General features: G+C 42.2%; 2 protein-coding genes across 4 annotated transcripts in view; both read left to right on the forward strand.

The window, feature by feature from the left end:
• The first annotated feature begins 413 nt into the window (after positions 1–413).
• On the forward strand, positions 414–5,319 carry LOC121195019. The gene is made up of 7 exons (XM_041058169.1): positions 414–519; positions 1,654–1,773; positions 1,860–2,231; positions 2,376–2,489; positions 3,176–3,757; positions 3,954–4,070; positions 4,157–5,319. Exons 1-7 carry the CDS (start codon positions 438–440, stop codon positions 4,768–4,770), a joined length of 2,001 nt encoding a protein of 666 aa, XP_040914103.1. The 5' UTR covers positions 414–437; the 3' UTR covers positions 4,771–5,319.
• A 3,069-nt stretch (positions 5,320–8,388) lies between these two features.
• The window catches only part of shroom3 (shroom family member 3), a 47,716-nt gene continuing 32,277 nt past the window's right edge, over positions 8,389–23,827 (forward strand). For 2 of the 3 annotated variants that reach the window (XM_041059605.1, XM_041059606.1), the window contains exons 1-2: positions 8,389–9,007; positions 15,198–15,352. In XM_041059605.1, coding sequence (XP_040915539.1) covers positions 8,816–9,007; positions 15,198–15,352 — 347 coding nt within the window. In that variant the 5' untranslated portion in view covers positions 8,389–8,815. Of the gene's footprint in view, positions 9,008–15,197; positions 15,353–18,975; positions 19,055–23,827 lie in introns of those variants that run through there. The other variant, XM_041059607.1, reaches the window with a different exon arrangement.

The following is a 23,827-nucleotide window of genomic DNA, read 5'->3' on the forward strand; positions in this document are numbered from 1 at the left end:
TTTATGCTTTTTTTTTTTCAAATTCCATCTGGTTGTTTACATCCCTGCATCCCCCTGACAGCAACAAGAGAAGTTTCTCTTGACCATATTTCAACTGTTAACATTAATTAACTTTAAATCTTGATATTTACTGTTGTTACATTATTAATGTTATTGGGGTTTTTTTATATTGTTCCTAAGATTCTGTTATTGGAAAAATTTGCAAATTTATAGCTGAAATAACTTTAATTAAAATCATCAACTAAGCTGCATTAAACTGATTTGAAATAAAGTCTGGGGGAAAAAATAAATATAGAGTAGAAGAGAAGATCAGTGACGTCTACTGGGCAATATGGGTTATTGTACAGGAACGTCCAGAAATCGTCCAATCAGAGCTTGGTTTGTGGGTCATGTGACATGGCAGCCCAGTAAAGACGCACCAAACGGCAACAACAAATATGGAGGCGTCTCCGTTCAGCTTCACACCGGAGAGGTACTGGACGGAGGAGAAAGAGAGGGCGCTCATAGCGTTTTTCTCCAGTAAGTCAACTTTACAACATCAACTTTCGTTTCATAGGATAAACTGTTCTAAAAGTTGCTGTTTTCAGCGATGCCTTTCCGGAAGCTGCAACATTTGCTGGCAACCGTTGCTCAACAAGACCGACGGCTGTTAGCAATCAGCGACACGGACATATAACAGCAATGGCGACTAGCAACTGGAGTCAAGTTAGCTGTTACTCCTCTAAAATACGCCAACAGCGTCTTCTTGATCTCTGTTTATGTTTTTAAAACTTATCTGAAGGTCTGATTATAAATAAATGACATAAACGAAGTTTTCAGGCTTTCAAATTTAATTAAAATGGTTTGGAAATAAAGTGAAGAGGGAGAAATCCACATAAATTCAGTTTGTCAGTATTTTTGTTATTGCACTGTACCTAGCGTTAGATTTTAGGATGATAGTAATATTCATTTTCTAAAGTCACAGTGAATATATAAAAGTTTTAGTCACGTTTATGTAGTCAGCTACATCCTCAGTATTTGTAACGTTACTTGATTGTAACGTTTGATAGTTGATAGTTACTCTGAACATGTTAGTTTTTAGTCTAATGCTCATTAAACAATCATTGTTCAGAAGCTATGACACACCTGGAGAGTGAAACTGCCCAACTGATCATGAAAGACTTGTGATGCTCCCATTAAAAAAAACACTATCACGTAAACATGTAAACAACATGTACAGCTGACCAGTACATGTTAATCAGTAACTCAGTTAATCAGAGACCAGAATGACAACATGTGAGCTAAACCACAGATGAATGATATCCTCCAAACCACTGCTATCAAAGTAACGTCATCATCACCACAGTGCTCTGGTTTCACCCCAATGTACACTTAATGCTGTATTTGCACATGTGCAATATATACTTTGTACTTGTATACCTTCCTGTAGTAGAAAGAAAAGTCAAAAACAGAATTGGAATATTTCAGACATACATAATCTTAGTCACTGTTTGTAATAGTCCAGTTTACTGCAGGCTGGTAAGATTTTATATTGATTGGCCTATTAACAAACTTTAGATCAATGACTTCAAGTCACTTTAAGTTAGCCGTTTTGGGATTTTTTATTTAATGAAACATCACTAGTCAAGGATCTGGTTTGTTTTCATTTCCCAGAACACAGTTGTCTGTGGAACCACAAGTCAGAGAGCTACAAGAACCGACAGCTGCGATGGAAAACCCTGGAACACCTGAGGATCCTTCTGTCAGCTCACCCTCCACCTGTTTCTTTCACAGGTAAGGCTGCAGGCAGACGCAGTGACTTTCACAGCTGCATTTTGGCTTGGAGGCCAAAAAAAAGAATAATCTTACCTTCTTTCCAGTGGAAGACATTAAGAATAAGTTCAAGAACCTTCGTACGACCTTTCAGCGTCAGTACAAAATGGTAAAGGCGAGCAAGGTGTGCAGGTCGGATGATGTGTTCGTGCCGCAGTGGAAGCACTACCAGCAGCTGATGTTCCTGCAGGGCTGCTGGGACCAGGACGACAGTGTCGATGATCAGCCGCTGTCGCCGCTGACTCTTCCACAGGAGGAGACCCAGTCTGTCCTCACATCCCCGGGACTGATCATCTCCTTGCTTCCTACTCCATCCACCTCCTTTCCCTCCACCTCATCCTCCTCCGTCCCCTCCAACATGATGGTTAAATGTTACTGGACCGAAGAGAGGGAGCGGTCCCTGATAGCTTTTTACTCCGGTAAATAAAACGCTACAGCTTCAAAATAATTACTTATTACTACAGAGGGATTGGCATACAGGAAAACCTAATGATATGGATTCTTACAATGACAAAGTTTGATCGTTAATGGGAGTTAATGCTGTTGTGTGTTGTTGTGAACAGAGCACAACTGTCTGTGGAACAAAAACTCTGAAAACCACAACAACCGTCAGCTCAGACGGAGGCTGCTGGAGGCCCTGAGAGACCAGCTGTCCGAGCACTCGGTGTCTTTCTCAGGTAAATGTAACCTGGTCCTGCTTCTTTGAATCACTACATCCCAGCACACCATCACTGTCAGGGTCACTGGTGGAGGTTTGCACATTATTTGGCACATGAGTAGCAAGTAGTGAAATTTCACTCTCCTGTGGGCGTCCCATGACTCCATGAACTTTACTAACCCCAACTTTAGAACAATTGCTTGAAAGGAATAGTTCAGCATTTCAGATAAATATGCTAATTCGCTTTCGAATTTAAATAATACACCTACCAGCACCTCTAACGCAAGTTGTATCTGTTTGTTTAATAACACAAACAGACTAACCAATCAAGGCAATGGTTGACCAGCAACTGGCATGTTCAGCAACAACTGAAAAGGATCTTACTCTTTAACCAAAACGTTTGCTGTTTTAAGACACTTAAAATAACAATCTGAGCCTGTCAGTGGCAATAACATTCTGAATATCGGATAGCTGTTTTAATGGTAAACATGATAGAAAACAGCGGCCAATTTCCACACCCCATAGACTATGAGTGACAATGTATTTGTGTCCACCTGATGAATGTAAGCCCAGTATTAACTCTCCTTTTAGCTCTGTTTTGGTCTCTACCAACTCCTGACAAAAATCTGTCTCTTTAGCTGCTGAATGTTCCACTTTCTTCACCACATTAACTGTGTCTGTCTGCTGTCTGTCAACGTTCTGCAGTTGAGGACATAAAGTGCAAGTTCAAGAACCTTCGGACAGTTTTTAACCGGGAATATAAGGCGGTCCAGGCCAGCAGGGCGGCTGACAAACTCTACGTGTCCAAGTGGAAGCACTACCAGCAGCTGCTCTTCCTCTGCGACTCCGGCGACGAAGACGACGGCACAGACGACCTGCAGATACTGATGCCACAGGAAGACAAGGATCAGGACCTTGGAAACCAAACACCCTCCTCCACCCTGAGCAGCTTCTCCTCCAGCTCCACCCAAACTAATAGCATCAAGGTCAATCACTCCTCTGCTCCCCCCAGCTCCAGCCAGAGCAACGCCCAAACTAACCCCAGCGCTGCATACAAAATTTTCCTGTCTGTGTCTCCAGACAGTCTCAAACTAGCGAGTCAGACAGCTCCTTCCACACTGCCAGCCTCCCCATCCTCCTCACCACCGGATACCAAACCGTGTACAAACCCCTCCCCTCTAAATTTCTCTGTATCCGGTGCAGTTCAGTCCAACAGCAGACTGAGCACAGACTCCCGCTGCCACTGGAGTGAGGCCAAAGTTCAGCAGCTCATATCATTTTACTCAGGTAGGTGGCATCATTGGAGAGCTACTGACTGACTGTGGGTAGGTTTTAGCTACATTTAGCCTTAGGATGTTTTGCTGGTCTCTGAAGTTACACAATTTTACATGACATGAGAGAATGGATGCAGGAGGAAGATGTCATAGATGTTTTTTTAATATTGTTTTAATGTGAGAAGGTGAAGGTGTCTCTCTTCTTTCAGATCACAGTTGTCTTTGGAACCACAAATGTGAGAGCTACAAGAACCGTCTGCTGAGACAGAGCCTGCTGGAGACACTGAGCAGCCTCCTGTCTGACAATGAGCCGGTTCCGTTCACAGGTAACAAAGATGGTGTGTTAGTGTTATTGTGTTGCTGTGCTTTTATCAGCTGAGACTAACGAGTTCTGTTATTCTTCATGCTCCAGTGGAAGACATAAAGACAAAGTTCAGGAACTTGCGAACCATCTTCCAACGTGAACACAAGGCGGTGAGCTCGAACAAAACGTGTGGTTCAGAGGACTTTTACCTGCCAAAGTGGAAACACTACCGTGAGCTCATGTTCCTCTGTGACTCCTGTGATGAGGACGAGCGACCAGAAGAGCTTCACTTCCACGAACCGCAGGAGTCCGGCCTTCTCAACCTGGATGCCCAATCCCCGCCCTCCTCCCTACACTACCGCGCCACCACTCAAACTGCTACAAAACTGAGCATAACACCTCAGAGCCTCGAAGCCCCACCCTCGCCCACTCCCCCAGACTCCCAGCACTCATCCCCTTCTTCCTCCCCATCCCCCTCCACATCCTCCTCTCACGCCGACAGCCGAGTGTCGGGACGCAAACGAGCGAGCCGCCGGTTGCCGCCCACCACCAGCGAGATGCTGGATTTCATGAGGACGATCTGTCAAAGTCAGACGGTGTCACCGCACGCCGGGTTCCTGAAATACGTAGAGGAGTGTCTGAACGAGACGCCGCCAGACAAAGTGAAGAAACTGAAGAAGAAAATAATTGAGACGATCCACAGCGTGTCAGAGGAGGTTTAGGGTTTCACTGTCTGAGGAGCTTAAGTCAGACTCGGTGCACTGATTTCTTTTCTTTTTTTTTTTTATCCATCGTTCCATTACTCCCTCCCCACCATGTGGTGCATGCAGATCAGAACTCTGGTAATGTACACACAACCTGATGATGGACAATGATAGACTAACTATAAAACAAGTCACAGGTTGAAACAAAGGTCTGCATGTCATAATATTCTGACGTTAGCAAAATGTCAGAATATTAATGTTAACACGTTAGCGCGCTGTGTTACAGGCTAGCACGTTATTGCCAAAGGTTGCACCTTAATGCTAACAGTAGCATGCTAGCATACATAAGGCCAGCATGGCAGTAGTTAGCTTTAGAAGCATTCTGTCATGAGCCAAAGTGTCCATAAGCCAAAGACATGGACATATTTATCTTTTAGGTGGCACTGAAAAGTATATGACATTCTGGTGTTTTAAAATATGTTGTGAATAACTTAATCCAGAGAGCCTTCACAGAAAAAAATGAATTGCATGAAACCAGGAAACATAGTTTGAGGAAAAAATGTTTTTGTTCAGAGGCTTTTGATCGCCGGTCAGTTGAATGGGAAATGATCCTCAGATGCCAAATTGCCACCAAGAGAATCTATCAGCCTTCACTTTAAAGATCTCAACCTCCAGCTTTCTGGTGAATTTGAGACGTAATCTTGATGCTGGCAGAACAAAGTTTTTTTTTAAACTTGAAGAAATTCAGCCGTTTAAAACCCACTCTTTGTCACTTTTGTTTTCTGAAGTGCTAAAATTCAGAAAGTACTTTTGAACAAACGTCTTTGACATGTAATTTACCTCTTTATTTATTTTAGCTTTAGCATTTATGGGGGGGAATTTTGGCATTATTGCCAAAACAATTCTTGTCAGGAACTGATAAGATTGTGTAAAAATGTAAGCAAACTAGACACTTTAATTAATTTTGTTTTATTATTTGACATATTATGATGTTAATGAGCAATTCCACCATTTAAGTACTGTAACTTTTAAATATTGTATTATCAGTCTGAAGATGTAACATTTAACTTTTCTTTTATAATTAAGATTTTATTCCAGTTTCATTATCAGCTGATGAACAGCTGTAAAAAATATTTAAAGTTTATTGACCTGTAAGTTGTTTTTTTTTTTAATTGATGCCTGTAAAAACTTTAAGCTGTTTAAAAATTTTATTCCTATTTAGTGTTAAATATTTAGGTTAAGGTGAAATCTAAATCTCTTGAAGCCATAATGGTTATTTTTGTAGTATCAGCTATGATTGACAGTGTTTTTTTAAAAATATGTTTTCTTTTTTAATAATGCACATTTATATAAGAATGACTTATATCCTTTCTCTGGTGTTTGTTAAAATGTTTGTTTAAATTTGACTCAGTGCCTTAGCAGAATTACAATAACTGCATATATTCAAAATGAAATGTACATGTATAAAATACAAGGACCTGTACAAAGTTCAGTTCCGGGATTTTCTTCTGTAAAGCTTTAATATTATATTATCACAGTTAGGATGAGATTGAAAATATTATTTAAAGCTAATTTTAAAAGGCCAAACCCTGAACTGACCTGTGAGTAACATTAGTTGAACTCCAGCTCATATTTTCATCTAGCAAAATAAAATTGATCTTCTCTTCTGTGGTTGTATGTTGAACAGTTGATTGTAATTCTCTAATGTTCCTCTAGATGGCGATCAGTGACTGCACGCTGCACGCTCTGCCTCCTCTCCCTCTGCGCTGGCCCTTCAAAGGTAAAACTGCTTTACATAAAAAATCAGATATTTCTGTTTCCCGTTCAGAAACAAAGGCTCAACTCAAGGTCCACTTACCTGTTAGTCCTGGAGCTTTTGACAGTTTGATAGATTAAAAGCTGTTGAATTTGGCTTATCTGACTGTGAGACAGAGGACGCCACAGGTGCAGTCATGAAGAAGACAGGCTGCCAGTCTGACGGGCTCACCTGTCTCCTGTTTGACCTACATCCATCAGACTGAGCTTCAGGTGGAAAAACCTCACCGTACCTGAAGTCTCCTAACATTCAAACGCTGAAACGCTTCGTGTGTGTGACCTCAGCCTTTTCCATCCAGAAACCAGGCTCCTCTCTCCTCTTCATGAAGCCCCTGTGACCTCTGACCCCTGTTAGCTGATACACTTGACGACACTTCGATCAAACCACATTCCCCAGCACCCCAACACACCCACACAAGCTGAGGGAGGGCTGGAATTCACTGGTGTTTTGCTTTGGTAGAAGGTGGCGGTGGGGTTCAGAGCCTGCTCTCACTGGGAGTTTAAACTCAGCATGAAGTCCATAAACCACCTGAGTGTCCAAAGCTCTCACCTGTACCTGCCCACGCCAGCAGCCAGGTCTGAGCCTGTCAGGTTACAGGTAAGACTCGGGTCTTACGTTAATGGCTCACGCTGGGCCTGGAACTGATTCACTTGGTGGTTATAACAGGTAAAACTTGTAAAACCTGGCCCATGCAGGACAGGTGTAGCCTCAGCTGCTAACTGAAGTTAGCAACAACGCAACGCAGTCACAACAGCAGGAGAATTTAATGAAGCTGGCTGTTAATGCAGGGTCAGAGCAGGGTTCATATGATTCTCTACTGTTATTACTCACAACTTTTCTCAACTCCATCACTACTATAACCCCCAGAGTAAGTGTGAGTATGACCCACTGAACTGTGTGAAGCACTATCACTCCCCAGTGGTTCAGGCCAGTTTCAAATCAGCTGTGGGTCCACTGACAAGATCTGTCACCTGATTTTTGCAGTTTTAAAGCTTGGATCCAGTGGTTTGAGCATCAGATCCTGATTTAACATCACTACTGAAACTTACCTCAACAGAAATCATACTTTCTTTCATGTAGTTTGAATCTTTGGGATCTTTTAACAGCACAAGCTTTGATCGAATCGATGAATCCTCATAACCCTGAGTCTGACATTTGTTGTTTTTAAGTGGCATGACAACTACTGGATCTAAACGCTCTGATGCTGTACGGGCTAGTTCATCTGAAACACACCGAGGCCTTCGTTTTGTGCTGCTGACGAGTTTTGTTTTTTGTTTTTTTTTTTCTTCCCCTGACAAACATTAACCTGATCATCAAACCGCTTATGTAAACTCCTGTTGTCGGTTTATTGTTAACCATGTAAACGATTTGATGCACCAGGCGGTTAAATCTGGTTCTCCCTATTAATCTGGTTCTGGTGTGAATGGAAACAGTGCCACACCTACTGCTGCAGAGCTCAGCTGCGCTGTGGAGGATTGGATTACAGCTCATCAGCACACACAGAGGAAACACTCTGTTTTCAGTCCTGTGTCCCTCTTTTATTCAGAGCTCTACTCTTTTGTGTGTGTGTTTTTTGTTTTTTACTTCTCCCCTCTCTTTAGGAGTTTCCTTTCTTTTTTTCTTCCTCCTTATTTAATTTTTTTCTTCCTTACTTCTCTTTCCTCTCTTCTTTCTTCCTAACTTCTGTCTCCCTCCTGTCCTGTCCCCCCTTTCTCTCCCTCTGTCTCACTCTACCTCACTCCACCTCCCTCTCTCTCTCTCTCTCTCTCTCTCCCTCTCTCTCTCTTTTCTCTTCGCTCAGTGAGTCGCAGTAAATCCTATTGTGATGCTAAACTGATTTTGAGAGAGAGAGACTCGCGGTGAGAGAGGGAGAGGGAGAGAGAGAGGTTTGGATTTCTGTTTGAACAGATCTGATCTGACCTTCCTTCATCTCTGAGTTTTTATCACTTTCTCCTCTCGGTAAACTTTGAAACTTTCTCTCCAGGCTCCAGCGCGGTAGTTTCGGGGTGTTTTTGGAGCCTGTCTGCCGGAGGATCAGCGGCTCTCTGCGCTTCAGGAATGCACTTTGCAGGAAGCTCAGCTCGTTTCTCGGACACCTCCTGCTTTCCCCTTTTTTTTTTTCCTCAGCGAGGAGTTATAAATGAATGAAGGAAATGCGTTCGTGAAGGACAGATCGTTTTCTTCTCTCCGGTTCCCCGCTCCTCAGTCCGCCGGGCCGCAGCCGGGCTGAGGACAGAGGAGCTCGGAATGAGCGCTCCCTGGCCGGGCATGGAGAGCGGCGGCGGCCGGGCGGGGATCCAGCAGCAGGCGGCGGCGGGCGGTGGAGGAGGCGGAGGCGACGGCTGGGTGCTGTTGGAGGCCCGGCTGCAAGGAGGAGCGCCGTGGGGCTTCACCCTGCAGGGTGGCCTGGAGCACGGAGAGCCGCTCATCATCTCTAAGGTACGAGACAGTAAGGACTGTCATCATCCTATGATTGGTGTTAACCATGATATGTACTAATGCATGGTTTGGTATCAATTATTGTTCGATTAATCGACTAATCATTGTTCATAAATGACAGGATTAATTGTCAGTGGTGATGGAAGTAGTCTATTCAAACTTAAAGTAAAATAAAAAATACAACAAGGTAGAAATATACCATTTCAAGAAGACATTCATATAAATGTTCACGTCAGTTAAGGGAAGTACTGTAAAGGAAAAGTGCAACAGAAGCAGCCTCATGCTGACAGCCTCCATCTGAACTATGTGACTGTTGATTTAAAGGAACACTCCTGCAGTTTTCATACATGCATAAACTTGGGTGATTCTCACGAGACAGATTTGAAAAATAACGGCACCAGAATGAAACCTAACCTAAGCCTCGAAGGATGACGTATCCTGATTTTTAAGCTCAAGCTCCAACACTGGACCTGGATCCTATGTTTCTGATAACGCACCTAAACTCCAGTCCCCCAGCTGGAACTTCATTATATACAGTCTATGGCTGTATGTACAGCTGTTATATACTGTTTCTCTACAGTCCCAAGCCGTTGACTTTGGAAAGCTCTGTAGTTTTGTCCAGCTTAGCATTTAATACATACAACAAATTGGCATGTTATAGCTATTGATAATGGCCACAGCTGTGTAGTTATGTTAATAATGACAAACATTAATATCAGACTTATGGACCCTTCGTACAGTTCGAGTGACAGCTCTTCACTGTAGCATTAACTTGACAGACTGAAGGCACAGCCAGCTTCTCTGCCTCAGTCCTGGACGATCCTAAAAGCTCTAACAACGTTTAGATTTTTCCTCCTAACCCCTACAAGTCTTCTCTGCGACACCTATTCATGAGCTAACCTTCGACCTAACCCCAGTTTATGAAGGCAGCACTATGGGAAGCACACAGGGAAACACGGTTTGTCAGGGCGACAGACTCTGACACCAGACCAGCATGCACAGAGTTCAGTTTTGTAGCTGTCCAACTAGAATTAACAATAATTTGCAGGAGACAGTTGTCATAGCAGTCATCAGTCAAAGCTGTTTAATTTTCCCTCTTTTCTTGATTTTTTTTTATTAGCTCCTGTATTTTGAAAACTGATCTATGGCTTGAAACAGTGAGTATGATAGTCAATAATATTTTATTGATATTTGATTAGTCATGGCTATCTCAGTTAGCTACTGTAATAAGGAAAATGACCACTAATGATCCCCTTCTGTCCTTACAGCCATCGTGGCCTCATTTTATTAAAATGCAAATCAGCAGGCTGGTATGTGTGTGTGTGTGTGTGTGTGTGTGTGTGTGTGTGTGTGTGTGTGTGTGTACGTACGTGTGTGTGTGAAGGTTATTCTGGGACGGAGGCCAAACGGCTGTAAAATAGGACAAGAATGTGAATGATGTGTTTTCCTGGGTGCTTTTATTTTGTACTGTATTTAGATGAGCGTTAGCACAGTCCTCCGCGTTTGACCGAACAGCTGCTCGATGTCTGGTTATCTGTCTGTCTGACATCGTCTCAGTCTTTCAGCTTCTGTGTGTTTCACAATATGTCGTCTTTTTTCTGTCCTTCTTTTTAATTCTTCTTCCTTTCAGTCCAGCCATCATCTCTCTTTGTCGTCTGTCTCTGTCCATGCTAAGGCGGCTAAATCTGAAAACACTGCTCCTTCATCACCTGTACAGGGTTTAAATACAGATGTTGCTCTTTTATGTTTGTTAGAAAGAATCAAACAGTCCTCTGATGGAGGAATAATAAAATAAAGAAAATTGGCATCATTGTAAGATGCAGATTTGTTGAGCTGGTCAAACATATGAGGCTTTTTTTTCTCCACCCTCAGCTTGTGTATCATCAGCGCAGTAAAGTTCTTGTGGTACTTGTGGCTGGGGTCAGAGGTCACAGTGAAGATTTCTGTTAATCCACACAGTTCAGGTCGGGTTAAACAGTCTTAATGAGTCTTAATCTGAAGGTCTCATGATTGGCATCAAACTGGCTGTGTGCACTAACACTGCCGTGGCTGCACCTTCAGAATGAAGGTGAACAGTAAAAGCTGTAGCTCACTGTTCAACTCTGACCGACTCTTCTCACTGTAATTGTACATATTAAAAAGCAACAGACAGTTTAGGTGTGTTCAGATTTGTGTCCACGTCCAATTATAGTCCTGAACAGACCTCGGTCTCCAGGGTAAACCTCTGACAGATTTTCAGTTAGTCCAATCAAAACGTCCAGAGCTCTGCCTAGATAGATTTAATATATCTTGGATCTGGTCTAATTTGGATCCAAAGTTGAGTCTCAGTTCTTCGTAACTGAGACCTCTGAAGACTTCTAGAGTAAAGATGTGACATGTTTTTGCTCATATCAGACTGGTCAGGGCTCCTGTCAGGTCCAATCAAATGTAAGCACCGTCCAAAGACCTGGAACCCTCCTGGAACTAGCACTAGAGGAGAGAATGGACCTGAGACTCGGTTCTGCTCAGGCCCTCAGAGGGGTTTCCACAGGGATTATACCCTGAAGACCTCTGCTGGGCTAAAACTGGGTGTGGCAGTGAAGCTGCTGAGTAAAATGTCATCATAACTGAGACGAATGATGCATTAAGAACAAATAAGAGTCAGGCTGTAAAAACACAGGAGGCTGCAGTGTGTGCGAAGATGACTTTACACCTGTCGTCTGTGCACCAGAATATCCAGGGAAAAAAAATATTTACTTAAATGTTGCCTGATCAGAAGTTGACAAGCTGTTGTATGTTTTAGGAAAACACTGTTCCCGTTTTAGAAATTTCACATGAATGTATTGAAAAGCCAGACGCCCGTGTTTTCCAACAGCGCTTTAAATGCAACATGCATTTGTGGATCAGAGGCTGTGAAAAGAGTCTGAAAACTCTTTTCAAAACTAAATTTCATTAGATATTTGAACATCCTGTTTTGGTTCTGGAGAAGTTTATAATGTTGTATCGATGCCATCATGGTTATCTCAGACCTGGAGAGTTTTTGTATGTAAAATGCTGTCGACATGCATCGTAAGAAATGTAGGATCCAGTGTTTTTGGAGCGTGACTAAGCGTCAAGATACATGGCTTTTTTTTCCTTTTTTTTTTAACTATATTAGATAGTGACGGTGTTGAGACAGACAGGACACATGCTGATAGAGTGAGGTGTATGACATGTGGCAAAGTTAACTGAGTCCGAACCCCTGGGACGTACCTGCCACTTTGATTTTTGGACTTTGCTCATTTGAAACAATGTTTCAAATGGAGGAAATCACTCTTCTTTGGTAACAGAGTCCTTTTTCTGGGTGAGGACCCCCGTTGCTGTCAAATCACAGTCTTCATTGATTAGAGGAGGTATGTTGTTTCAGTCACGGTATGAACAGGCAGAGTCGCTCTGTTTGGATATCTCTGTCTGCAGGATAATGAATTTCAGCTGGAATACCAAAGTCACTAACACACACACACACACACACACACACACACAGTTTTACGGAGTGATTCAGCGGGCCTTATTTGGGTATATTTATTCCTGAAAAAGGCAAACAGTGCAGGCATGTGATCGTTCAACAGAGCTGAGGAGCGCTTTATATTTTAACAGTTTTTCTTTTGAGGATGTTTCGCTTCCTTCACATCAGCACAGCTCATTAGACACAACTCGCATTTGTGTTACTTTTTTTTTGTTTGTTTTGTGTTACTATAACATGTCAGCACTGATGTAGATGCATTTAGAAACCTATCTTTGTCTGTACATGCCCTTGGCCTCACACTAAGCTGCTATTTGTTGTCATTATTTTAATCTGTGTTGTTTTGTATTTTATCAGTTTGTTTCTTCCAAGGTTGCTCTGTTTGGCCTCCTCAGGGCCACCATACTTAGGTGATTAATGTCACTCAGCACATACAGTAAATGAGCGTCGACACTTGCTGGAGCTTTCAGATTTTGGAGCTGGGGTGTGTGGGCCAAAACACGGGATGCTTTTGTTGAAAAGTAACACATGTTGTAATTCAGGGGAGGGTCAGACACACCCTGCAAGAAATTCTTGGCAGTTGTTTTAAGATTTGAAGAGTCCCAGATGGGCGGGGTTTAATATTTCTGAACCGTGCTAGATGCTTCTGTCGATCACAGGAAAGTATGTGAAAACAACTATGAGATAAAGACACTTTTGGGTTGTTGTATTTCACCCCACATGGTGAACCTTACCTTTCTCTGGTCATGTAACCTGTTCTGTGTAGTTATTTATAAGTTTATGAAAGGACGTTGGTAGTCAGGCTTTGAGTTTACTGGTCAGATTCATCTGTGCCAGTTACTGGAACCATCCAGTCTGAATTTGAACAAAGACAGGGTGGACATAGCTTGGACCTGTCAGTCAGTTAGGCATTAATATCTACTTCACAGAGCACTGACTCTGAAAGTTTGCTCTCAGACTCACATCAGAATGAATTCCATGCATAAACACTGTGTTGACATTGTATTTGCACAGAGAAGTTTGGGGTTTTCTCGTTCATTTCAAGTTCTCTTGAAGCAATATCTTGTGGCCATGATGGGAACTGCATCTTACATGCTGAATTCCCCATTCAGACATGGTAGCTGTCACTTAGTAACTTCCTAGTAGTAGCCTGGCTCTTCCTAGCTACTGCTTTTTTCTTATTTTCCCCAGTTCAGGATCCCTACGTTTTGATCAAGCCTATCTCATAGAGACAATGTGACCTTAAAGCAGAGGAACACACACACACACACTGAGATAAACGGACAGACGTACAATCTGGTATTGCTGAGCACACACACTGCACTGACAGGCTGCTAAGAAGCATCATAGGCAGCACTGATAAAGCCATGGGGTCATGCTGATATATACAGTGTGTGTGTGTGTGCGTGTGCGTGTGTGTGTGTGTGTGTGGGAGTTTCAGTTGAATCATCACTTCATCATCAGCAGGTGTTATTGTGATTCTTACTTACACACTTCACTGAACCATCACACAATAAAAGAAACATGCAGCTGGATCTCCTGCTCGCTTGACTTAACAAAAAAAAATCCCAGCTGAAGGTTTTCAGTATTTCACAACATGAAATTCTAGACTGTGGCTAAAGCTAACATGTTCTACATACATAAGAAGCCGATGATTCATTTACAGTAGAAGATGTGGAAATCAAGTAACACCCCTCATCTTGTTCAGCAGTGTAGAGCTAGTTAGGCTTGTATTATACTATAAGTATGCATGTTGTATATAAAGATACAATCAACACAATAATCTGAATTGTGCAACACTGTCATACAACATGTTTCACATTTCCTGTAGGACGATGACCGACCAAACATTACACTGTCTTGGGTAATGGGTTTGGCAGGGGGTGCTGAAGTGTTATTCCCCAAATCAAATGCAGAACAGGACATAGCTACTAACATTAGTCAAAACTCAGATATTTTAGAGTCTTGGTTCCTATACAACTGCTATTCCAGATTAAACGTAACCTTTAACCTCACAAATTAAACATACATACTAATTCTTGGCATTAGAAGTAATCCTACATCACTACTGTAGGTAAGTTAGCTCGATATGCTAAGGTTACATGGAAGCTTAAGGTTTTAAGGGAAAAAAAAGACAAGCAAAACAAAACAAACATGGTCAAATCCATTTCTTGGAATTATTTTTTTTTTTTTTATAAGAAATTGATTTTGGTTTTAGAAGGGAGCGCAGTGCCTTCAGCATGTGGAGTAGTTATGGAAAAATATTCTGCAAAGAATAGAATAATAGAGGCAGACAGGAATTAAAATGACAAAGCTACCAGGCAAACAGCCAACACTCGTCCCTGCAGTGACCCTCTACATAATTTAAACACACACACACACACACACACGCTGCAAGTGTTTCCAGCCTCCCAGACCAATAGAAGCCCTGATAACATAGCTGTCACAAGTGTGACTCAACACGTTTCATCACTGTGTCCAGTACAGAGATGGGTCCAGAATGAGTTTAGTCCAGCTCACAGTACCAGGGACAGTTCTGCAGCTGACACAGTGAACTGCTGCCTTAGTAAATCAGAAGCTAAATACACACACACACACACACACACACACACACCCCTTGCAGCCATAAAACCACTGACATCTGTGCAACACTATGACATTGTCTTGGTAAAATTGTCTCTCAGCGTTTGTGTTTGTGTGTCTGTGCAGGTTGAGGAGGGCGGTAAGGCAGACAGTTTGGAGCAGCCTCTGCTGGTGGGAGACGAGATTATCATCATTAATGACGTTGAGCTGACTGGATACCGACAGGAGGCCATTGCTCTGGTCAAAGGGTCGCACAAGACTCTGAAGCTGACTGTCCGCAGGTACAGACACTGTGTGTGTGTGTGTGTGTGTCTGTGTCTGAGACCCAAAACCTCTTTAAGACACAACCTAAGTGAATCTGACCATTGGCTCACCAGGTTAACAGCTGTTTCTATCTCTGTTATCAGACAGAGAGAATGTTTGACGAGGAAATCTCTGTGGTTGATGGTTAATGAGCAGGAAATTTAGCAGTAAGGGAAAACACCTGTTGAGAAAACATTTGGATTTTTGGATTCTAGTAAATCATTTATTTAGTAGAGACTCAAGAATCTATCTGTCACACACACACACGCAGACTTTCTATAGTGAGGTGAGATATTTTCAGTTTATGCATTTGTTGATTTTCTTTAAAATTACAGTTGAAACCAGTAAAAAGGTTTTCTGGTTTCCTCTGTTGGTGAGGTACTGAATCCAGAATCCAGGATTTTGCTGTATCCTGGTCAGTACTTTGATGTACATCCTGGTTCATAGTCCAAATCAGAGCTGACAGTCTGGAATAAACAGAAAGAGAGAGGACAGGAAAACACTGTTCATTAGCTGTCATCATCACTAGTGCTTCATTAGTAATTATTACTTCCATTGTAAAGCTAATTACAGAGTAAAAGCAAATGCAAATTTCTGAAATTCCTCAGAGGCTCACCTGATTCTTTGCATTTCAGTGAAGCAGTAAACAAAAAGCCAGCTGAAGTCGCTTGTTTTGTAACTGTACATCTGTTCAGTGACATTATTATTTATCAAAGTGAAGCAGTTAATTAGCCATCAACCTCATTTAACAGGCACTATGTTAGCATTAAAATGCTATGGCTATAGCTTCTGCAGCCTTAATCCATTTTAATTTGTTATGTGCACAAAGTGCAATGGCCAAGCTGCAGTATGTGATTAACATGTCAATCAGTCAACAAACAGCTAATAAAACACAGGACATCACACACACATTTATTCTTATCATATGCAAACAAGTCCAGTTGTAAACTCTATTCATTAATCCCAAAATACTTTGGTATGCAAATCTGCATGTTTAATTAAACAAGTATCTGGGATCATAAACAACATGTCTGGCGTTTGTAACAAATAAAATAAAATGTGGATAGACGTGCATGAACTTCGAGGCATGGCTTTCTCTTTCCAATATGGCAGCTGCACCGATGCATCACCACAATGAACAGTAGCAGCCAATGAAGAATCTATGTGCATGCTCTCTCATTTTAGCTTCTCTCAGCTCATTTTAGTTTGCATTCTTATCAGCAACGGCACAGTGATGCTTAGCTGTGCGCTGCAGTTCGCAAACAAGTGGACATCGCCGCCGTTAAATCAGAGATGCAGTCGTCTGGTGTTTAATGGTGAGTGGAAGGGTGGAAGACCTCCATTATGTCTGCCAGAGGGTGTGTCACACCACCCAGCATCTCTCTTAGCATTCACGTTGGTGCCCTGCCAGGTACAAAGCCAGGTATGTATTTGGGTTTGGGGCGTGACTGCTAAAAAGGCTGCTGTTGCTACTGCAGCTTTTATTTACTGGAAGACACATGAGAGGTATGACACAATGCAGGACTTTAGACCTTAGACACTAACACACACACACACACACACAGTAGGACAGGTGTAGAAGCAAACATGGCCTTGTGGGAAGGCGTGGCGAGGAGGGAAGGCGTGAGAATTAAAGCTCCAGACGAGTATGTGACATAGCAGTGGGATGTGTTTTGGTCTGATCAGCTTCCTGTAGGGATCTGATGGGGAACTGTGAAAGATCAGCTGTTCTGAGGTCTGTTTTTATTAAAGTAGATATGCAGTATAGTCTGTCCGGCGGTGCTAACAGGTTTATTCTGACCTGTACTATTACGCTTGTCCAGAGGCATGCTGGGGGGGTTAGAACAGTGAACCTTTGTTTTACGTGTTGTGGCAGTGTGCAGTGCACTGTGCAGCAGGTCAAACTCTGCAGCTGTGTTACCTGAGTCACATTCACCTTCGGACCATAGTGTCCTGCCGGTGGACTCATTTTCCCATGAGCGCTGATGACCAGGAAAGGTAGAGAGCTGTCGGAAAGCTGTAGAGGCTGTTCTGGTTCACTTCCATACTAATTTGTCGTGTGATTTCAAGCTTGTCATTTCACTGCTGCAGCACACTCTGGATGTGTCACACAGGCAGCAGTAGCCAAGTGACAGTAGCCAGTCTGGCCTGATCTGGGAAGCGAATGTGATTCGAAGACTCAGTTTTTTTTTTTGCAGTTGATGCCGGGAGAAGTTTTTTTTTTTTTTTTTCTCCAAAATTCCATTTCAGACTTCTTCAATACAGAAACAGGGGAGTCTCCTGAGTAACTTAACCACTCTGTGGGTTATGTTATTACCATAAGAGAAATGATGTTTTTTTTTTTAGGTCATCTCTTAATAACCATGAGCCTCAGCTGCAGGTGCTAAGGAGAAGAAGCCAGTCAGAGGAGTGAATCAGAGCTGGACGGAGCAAATTCAGCAACGCCTCATCTGTCCCGTTGGGAACCAAACACCACAGTGTAGTGAGAGAGTTCATTCAACTGATCCAGAATCAGAAAGTGAACAGTTTTACCCAGTTTAATCACACAAAACAGGATTCCTGGCTCTTTGATTGGATCATTGACTCCTCTCCTTCACGCTTTCTGTCCACAGGTTTGTAGCTTTGACTTTACTTTGCTCAAAATGACTCATTCAGCAAGATACAACATGTAAATCAGAGAGCTTTGAAGCTGTTGGAGGGTGTAGTTTGTCTCTTTCGATGTACTTAGGGTAGCAGTTTCCCCCTGCTTCATATGTTTGTGCTAAGGTAAACATGTCCTGGACACTTCTCTGTCCTGTAAGCACAGAGACAAAACTGATGTCTGTGTCCTGGTGTGAGTGAGGAGGACAGAGGATTGTCAGACTGACTCTGGGGTTTCTGTGATGAGTTGATCTTCTGCTTTAAAAGACATTTTCTGTGTTTTATTCTTCCTCTTCTCACTCCTCCATCAGCGGTCCGCCCAGCAGTTGTAAAGTAACAGCATCTCAGGGACAATAAAGGTTTATTGGATCAAATTGATAGTTATTGCAGCACAAGACCAAAGTCTGTGTGTGTGTGTGTGTGTGTGTGTGTGTGTGTGAGAGAGAGAGAGAGAGAGAGAGAGAGAGAGAGAGAGAGAGAGAGAGAGAGAGAGAGAGAGAGAGAGAGAGAATACTCTATTCAACAGGTGTTATAAAAGTGTGTGTGTGACTTTGGCAGGTGTTTTGATGTACTGTGTGTGTGAGTTTCTGTGGCAGGTGTTAGCTGGCTTTATAGTTGGCTGTGTGTGTGTGTGTGTGTGTGTGTGTGTGTGTGTGTGTGTGTGTGTGTGTGTGTGTGTGTGTGTGTGTGTGTGTGTGTGTGTGTGTGTGTGTGTGTCTGTCCTCCATCCTCAGTTTGTGTCAGCTCAACAAAAGGTGTGTGACGTCGACACCAAACAAAACACACCAGTCAGACTCCACCTCTCTCCCCACACCTGACTCTCTCTTCCTCTCTCCTCCATACCTGCTGAGCTCCCTCTGATTGGTGCGTTCAGGTGAGCCCTGATTGGCTGAGGGCAGAGAAGTAAAGTGACACAGAGGGAGAGAGACAGAAACACAGAGCCACAAAGAGTCAGAGAGAGAGAGAAACATGCCATTGGTGTATTCACAACAAGCCGAAAACAAAGCAGAGTGTTTTCTGAGGAGCTGCCCGTCAGAGCTGTAAGTCTGTATAAGAGTGTGTTTGGTGTTTTGTGTGTTTCTTGAATGAGGAGCTGAGTTAAGCAAAAGTGAAGGTGGGATTTTAAAAACAGTTTCATAAAATATCCAGATTTATAAGCTCAGAGCAAGTTTTGAGTGGACCATAGAGTTTAGAGGTTCAGCACATGGAGTCAAACTAAAATCATCATATTTCATATTTGAAGTCTTAGATCCATAAACATCAGCTGAGGTTTTGTATCTTCCCTGGTGATTCTCTCCCAGACCTTCACTGCAGCCTCCTCCAGCTCTTTCTTGTTGTGGGGTCTCTCTGTCTTTAGTCTGGTCTTCATCAAGTGGACTGCAGCTCAGTCAGGCTGAGATCAGGTGATCGACTCAACCAGTGGAGGTCGTTCCACCTCTTCACCCTGAAAAGCTCTTTGGCTGCTTTTGTCCGTGTGTTCAGACCTTCTGCATTCACCCTGTCGTTTCCATCAGCGGTGAAATCATCAATAAATGCCAGTGTTCCAGTTCCACTCGCAGTCATACAGAACCAGCTCAATGTTTGACAGATGAGCTGTTTCTTTTTTCCTCCTCACTTTAATCTTTCCATCATTTTGACAGAGGTTGATTTTTTTCTCTCCGGGTTTCTCTTTGCATGTTTTTGTTGCCTTTCTGTTTTTGAGCTGTCTGCATCTTGTGCTGAATCCTCTGAGGTTTTTGTCAGGAATTGTTTTGTTGATCATTGATAAGGAAACATGCACATCTACATTCTGGAGTGCATTCTTGACTTGCTGTGCAGACATAAAGAGGTTTTGCTTTACCATGCAAAGACTAGTGCTCTTCTACCAGCTTGTTTGCTATTTTCTGATCTTCCTGTCTGCACCTGCTTTTTCAGAGCATAACCAACTACCTTTGATCTCCGATAGATTTTTTTTTATCTCCTACACTTGTATGGGCACCTCTTTACTCCTCATGTTGACAGACAGCTCAGCTTAAATGGGAACTCTCAGTCATCTCTGAGCCACATGTGAACTAGTGTTTAAATCACACACAACTACTCAAGAAACATTTAGTAGCCAAATGTCCAATTAATTTTAAACTCTGAGCCTTTTGCGTTGAAAGTGTTATATCCAGGTGCACACAGTTCTTCCTATATTGACACAAACCCACTCAAAGTTGAGACATGGCACTTTAAGGATGTGTCACTGACCTAACACCTATGGTCTGGATTATAAATCACTGTACATAACAAACATTATGTGAAATTGCGGGTGAAAGGGGGGAAAAATGTCTTCTAGCAATCTTCATACCTTCATCAGTAGTTCACTGCAGAGTTTGACAGCCTGTCTGCTCCATAAGTGGCTTCCAGATCTGGACAGTTGTGGGTTTTCGTGGGGGAGTTAGTTGTAACTATTTCTTGGCAGACGACAGATGGGTTGCAGTGACTTTCCAGAGTCTTGTCATCACAGCGAGGTTGCCGGGAAACAAGTTGAGCCTCTGCACAGACGTACTGGGCGGATGGATAACGCTGCTGTTTGTGTCATATACATTAAACCAATGAGACTGTATATTAGTTTGATTTGGAGCTATTTGTTTGAGCTAACTGTTTCTTCACACACACACACACAAGGCTGATATTGATCACCTCATCCCATGCCACCAAAGAAAGTGAAGAAGGGTTTTTCCTTTGTGAAGAAGGAAAGTGAAGAAGTGTTGATCTATTGCTTTAAAGTCCAGACAGATTATCTGATGTGACATCACAGGAAACAGCCTGTCGTCAGATCAAATGCAGTTCAAATTTTTGCTCTCAGATGCAGTTTACATGACAGAGGAAGCCCAACTGACTGCTGAAAGGTTTTTTATTAATGAACTTCCTTATTGTGTGTGTGTGTGTGTGTGTGTTCATTACCTGTATTACTCCTTGCCTTCCATCTTGCAGCTGGTTTAAGCCGTAGTCTGCACCACACCGGTGTTCTGTTACACATACATGAGGCACCTGCTGTTCAAAGTGCAGTGTTCGTTACATCCACAATATGTAAATGTTGGACAGAACAAACAAACTGATAATGCAGTTATAGCCTTACTAGCAGCAGAGCTGAAAATATAAAGTTTGTGTTGTTGGTAGAGGTCATGAGGTGAATAAATTATGATAATCTCCTCTTGTTGTTTGTTTTTTTTAAGCTGGACTGTATAATGAGTCATTAGCTTTAAAAACTAACAAGGGCACTGAGGGCCTTGTAGGCTGCTGTTTGTTTGTGAGTCATTTAGATAAAACTGTATCTTTAAAGTCATGAGAAAAGTCGTAACATGATGAGATTTTTCCATTTAATACTGCTGTTGTAAAGTTACGATTTCATTCTTACAGTAGATCCATTTTTCTCAGCAGACATTTGGACTTGTCATAGTAAGAAAAACATTAGGCGTTACTGAACACATTAACAATGGCTCTGTTCCACTGAAGTGCCCCAGTGAGGCCTGACAGCGTGACACTGAGCCAGCACGAACAATACCAGGACTGAAACTGCTCCGCAGTCAAATGGAATTCAGCCATCATTCATTACACTGTTTACACCTCTGACATGTCAGAATGTCTTCATTATAACGCTCTGTCTTTCAAAGTTATGTCTTCATTCTTGTCGTTATATGACTTGTAGCCTCAGCATGTTTTTTGTTTTCTTATATTATGACTTTAGGCTCCATTAGTAAATCATAGTTTACACTTATCCTGTGACGTAGGATCAGTTGTACATTTCTTGCAAAACTCATGATATCACCTTTAAGCGGTGAACCAACACACTCAAGCCTAGTTTGTATCGATGGGCGCTGAATCCTCAAAGGAAACAATCAAGAATCAGGAGCAGGACAATTTAAGTTTGACAGCTGAAATTACTGGTTGTGCTGAGTCATTACTCAAGAGTAATGTTCTTCCCATTCATCTCTTCTGTCCTTTGTGTGAAATGCTAATTAGAAATGTTAGCATGCCTATAAAACACTGTCCACAAATAGACTTTTTTTTAGTGTCTTGCGTTTCATTTACATTCAGTCAGTTCCAGAAACGTCCATCATCAAAATATCATTCCTACTGTTTAACGTCAGTGTGTGTCTTCACTGTGGACACACTGTGCAGTCAGTCAGTATTTTGCAGAGCAGGTTCAGCTCTCATGTCCGCCCGCTCTTCAGTGGTCTCAGTATTTGCACATGCTTTGTTTTGTTTTGTTTGTGTGACTCAGGCAGAATGCAAAACTGACCACGGAAAACAACACCTGTCCCTCCTCATTCAGTCCTTCTGCTCTGATAAAGATCAGACTACAGTTGTAAGTCACAACTTTTATTTCCAACTTGTTATATTTTTACCTCTCTAATTATTTAAGTACGTTGATCTGATTTGATTAAAATGTGTTTTGTGTCTCTTAGTCTCTTAGAGAGCTGTGGTGTGTTAACAACAGGGGAGAGGATGCACTGTCACAACTCTAGTATTATAAAATAAGAATTGTAATAATATAGACTGATTTTCAGTTGAACAAAGGGACCTAGAACAAACCAGGAAAACCATTTGCAATAATGTAGCTTGCCAACATTAAATGAATAAGCTGAGCCTGACTCTGGAAATACTTGTCTGTGGAGCTCACACTTGGCAAATCACTGCTGTTTGAAATCGCTAAGCTGTACTGTCCATCTGGGATTTTATGTCTAATTTCTGTTTTACTGGTATTAATCCATGTTGGTTTATTCCTGTATTGTGGTTTCTACTGGTTGTTTTGAGCAAAAATTGTGAGAGTGCTACAGAACAGCTGTCTTTATCAACTCTGCTTTTATAACATTGAATGAGAGTTAAACAGCTGAGAGCAGGAGATGAGTCATGACGTCAAAATGCTGTGTCACTCTGTATGTGTGTGTGTGTGTTAGGAGGTCATGCAGCATACCAGCAGTTTGTCACAGCGTGTGCGTGTGAGATGAGGATTGTTAGGTGTTATAACTGGGATCTGTACGGGATCTGTACCTGTCTGTACGAACAGGTAGGCGATGCTCTAGCTGTTGTAGTGGTGCTTTGACCTTTGACCTTTGACTTCCTTAGATTTTGGTTATGATGCTGTTGATCTGAGGACCAAAGCTCACTCTGCTCACTGTAACTGCAGGTTATCATCAGTATGTTTCCATGTAAAAGTTTCTATCATTTGGAGTGAAGGGTTATTGTTGAACCTTACTGCATAAACATAAACCAGTGTTTATGCTGTTATTTGTTATTATTTATTTTCAATTATTTTTTTTTTTTATGAAAAAAATAAAACATTTAAATGAAATCAGGTGGGTTAAGAATGGAAATGTACTTAGTGACGATTGAGGGCCAAGAGGAGTTTGAACACTTTGCCTTCTTGAGAGTTTTAATCACAGTTGTGTGGTTCTCTGTAGGTGCCCCCCCCACCCTACACCCCCACCCTTTGTCTTCCTCCATTCATCTCCAGTGACTCTGTGTTTTCAAGCTCTTTTGTCGTCGGTTGACGTAATCGAGCTGAATGAATGTTTGAGTTTCTCTGCTCAAAAAAAGAAGAGGAAGAAGTCATTACGGGGACAGACCGCCACAATGCTGTTTCCCAGGCAACTGCTCTCTGTGTGCATCTGTGTGTGTGTGTGTCCTTGTGTTTAAGACATTACACAAGGACTGAGATCCGTTCACACAGTGACTTTGAGTGAGGACTCATCTGGGTCAGAAAACAAAGTTTATATTGGACAGTTCAGCTAAATTCAGTCTTATTTTCAGTGACAATATCTTGAAAATTCTTTACTCTGTACAAC

This window comes from Toxotes jaculatrix, chromosome 16, assembly GCF_017976425.1.
Source record: "Toxotes jaculatrix isolate fToxJac2 chromosome 16, fToxJac2.pri, whole genome shotgun sequence".
In the NCBI taxonomy this organism is placed as follows: domain Eukaryota; kingdom Metazoa; phylum Chordata; class Actinopteri; family Toxotidae; genus Toxotes; species Toxotes jaculatrix.

Bases quoted from the DNA above. Each gene is read 5' to 3' on its own strand.
- LOC121195019 (XM_041058169.1), top strand. From the start codon at position 438: ATGGAGGCGTCTCCGTTCAGCTTCACACCGGAGAGGTACTGGACGGAG. The intron at 1,774-1,859 runs GTAAGGCTGCAG...CCTTCTTTCCAG, and splicing joins TCCACCTGTTTCTTTCACAG to TGGAAGACATTAAGAATAAG. The intron at 2,490-3,175 runs GTAAATGTAACC...AACGTTCTGCAG, and splicing joins GCACTCGGTGTCTTTCTCAG to TTGAGGACATAAAGTGCAAG.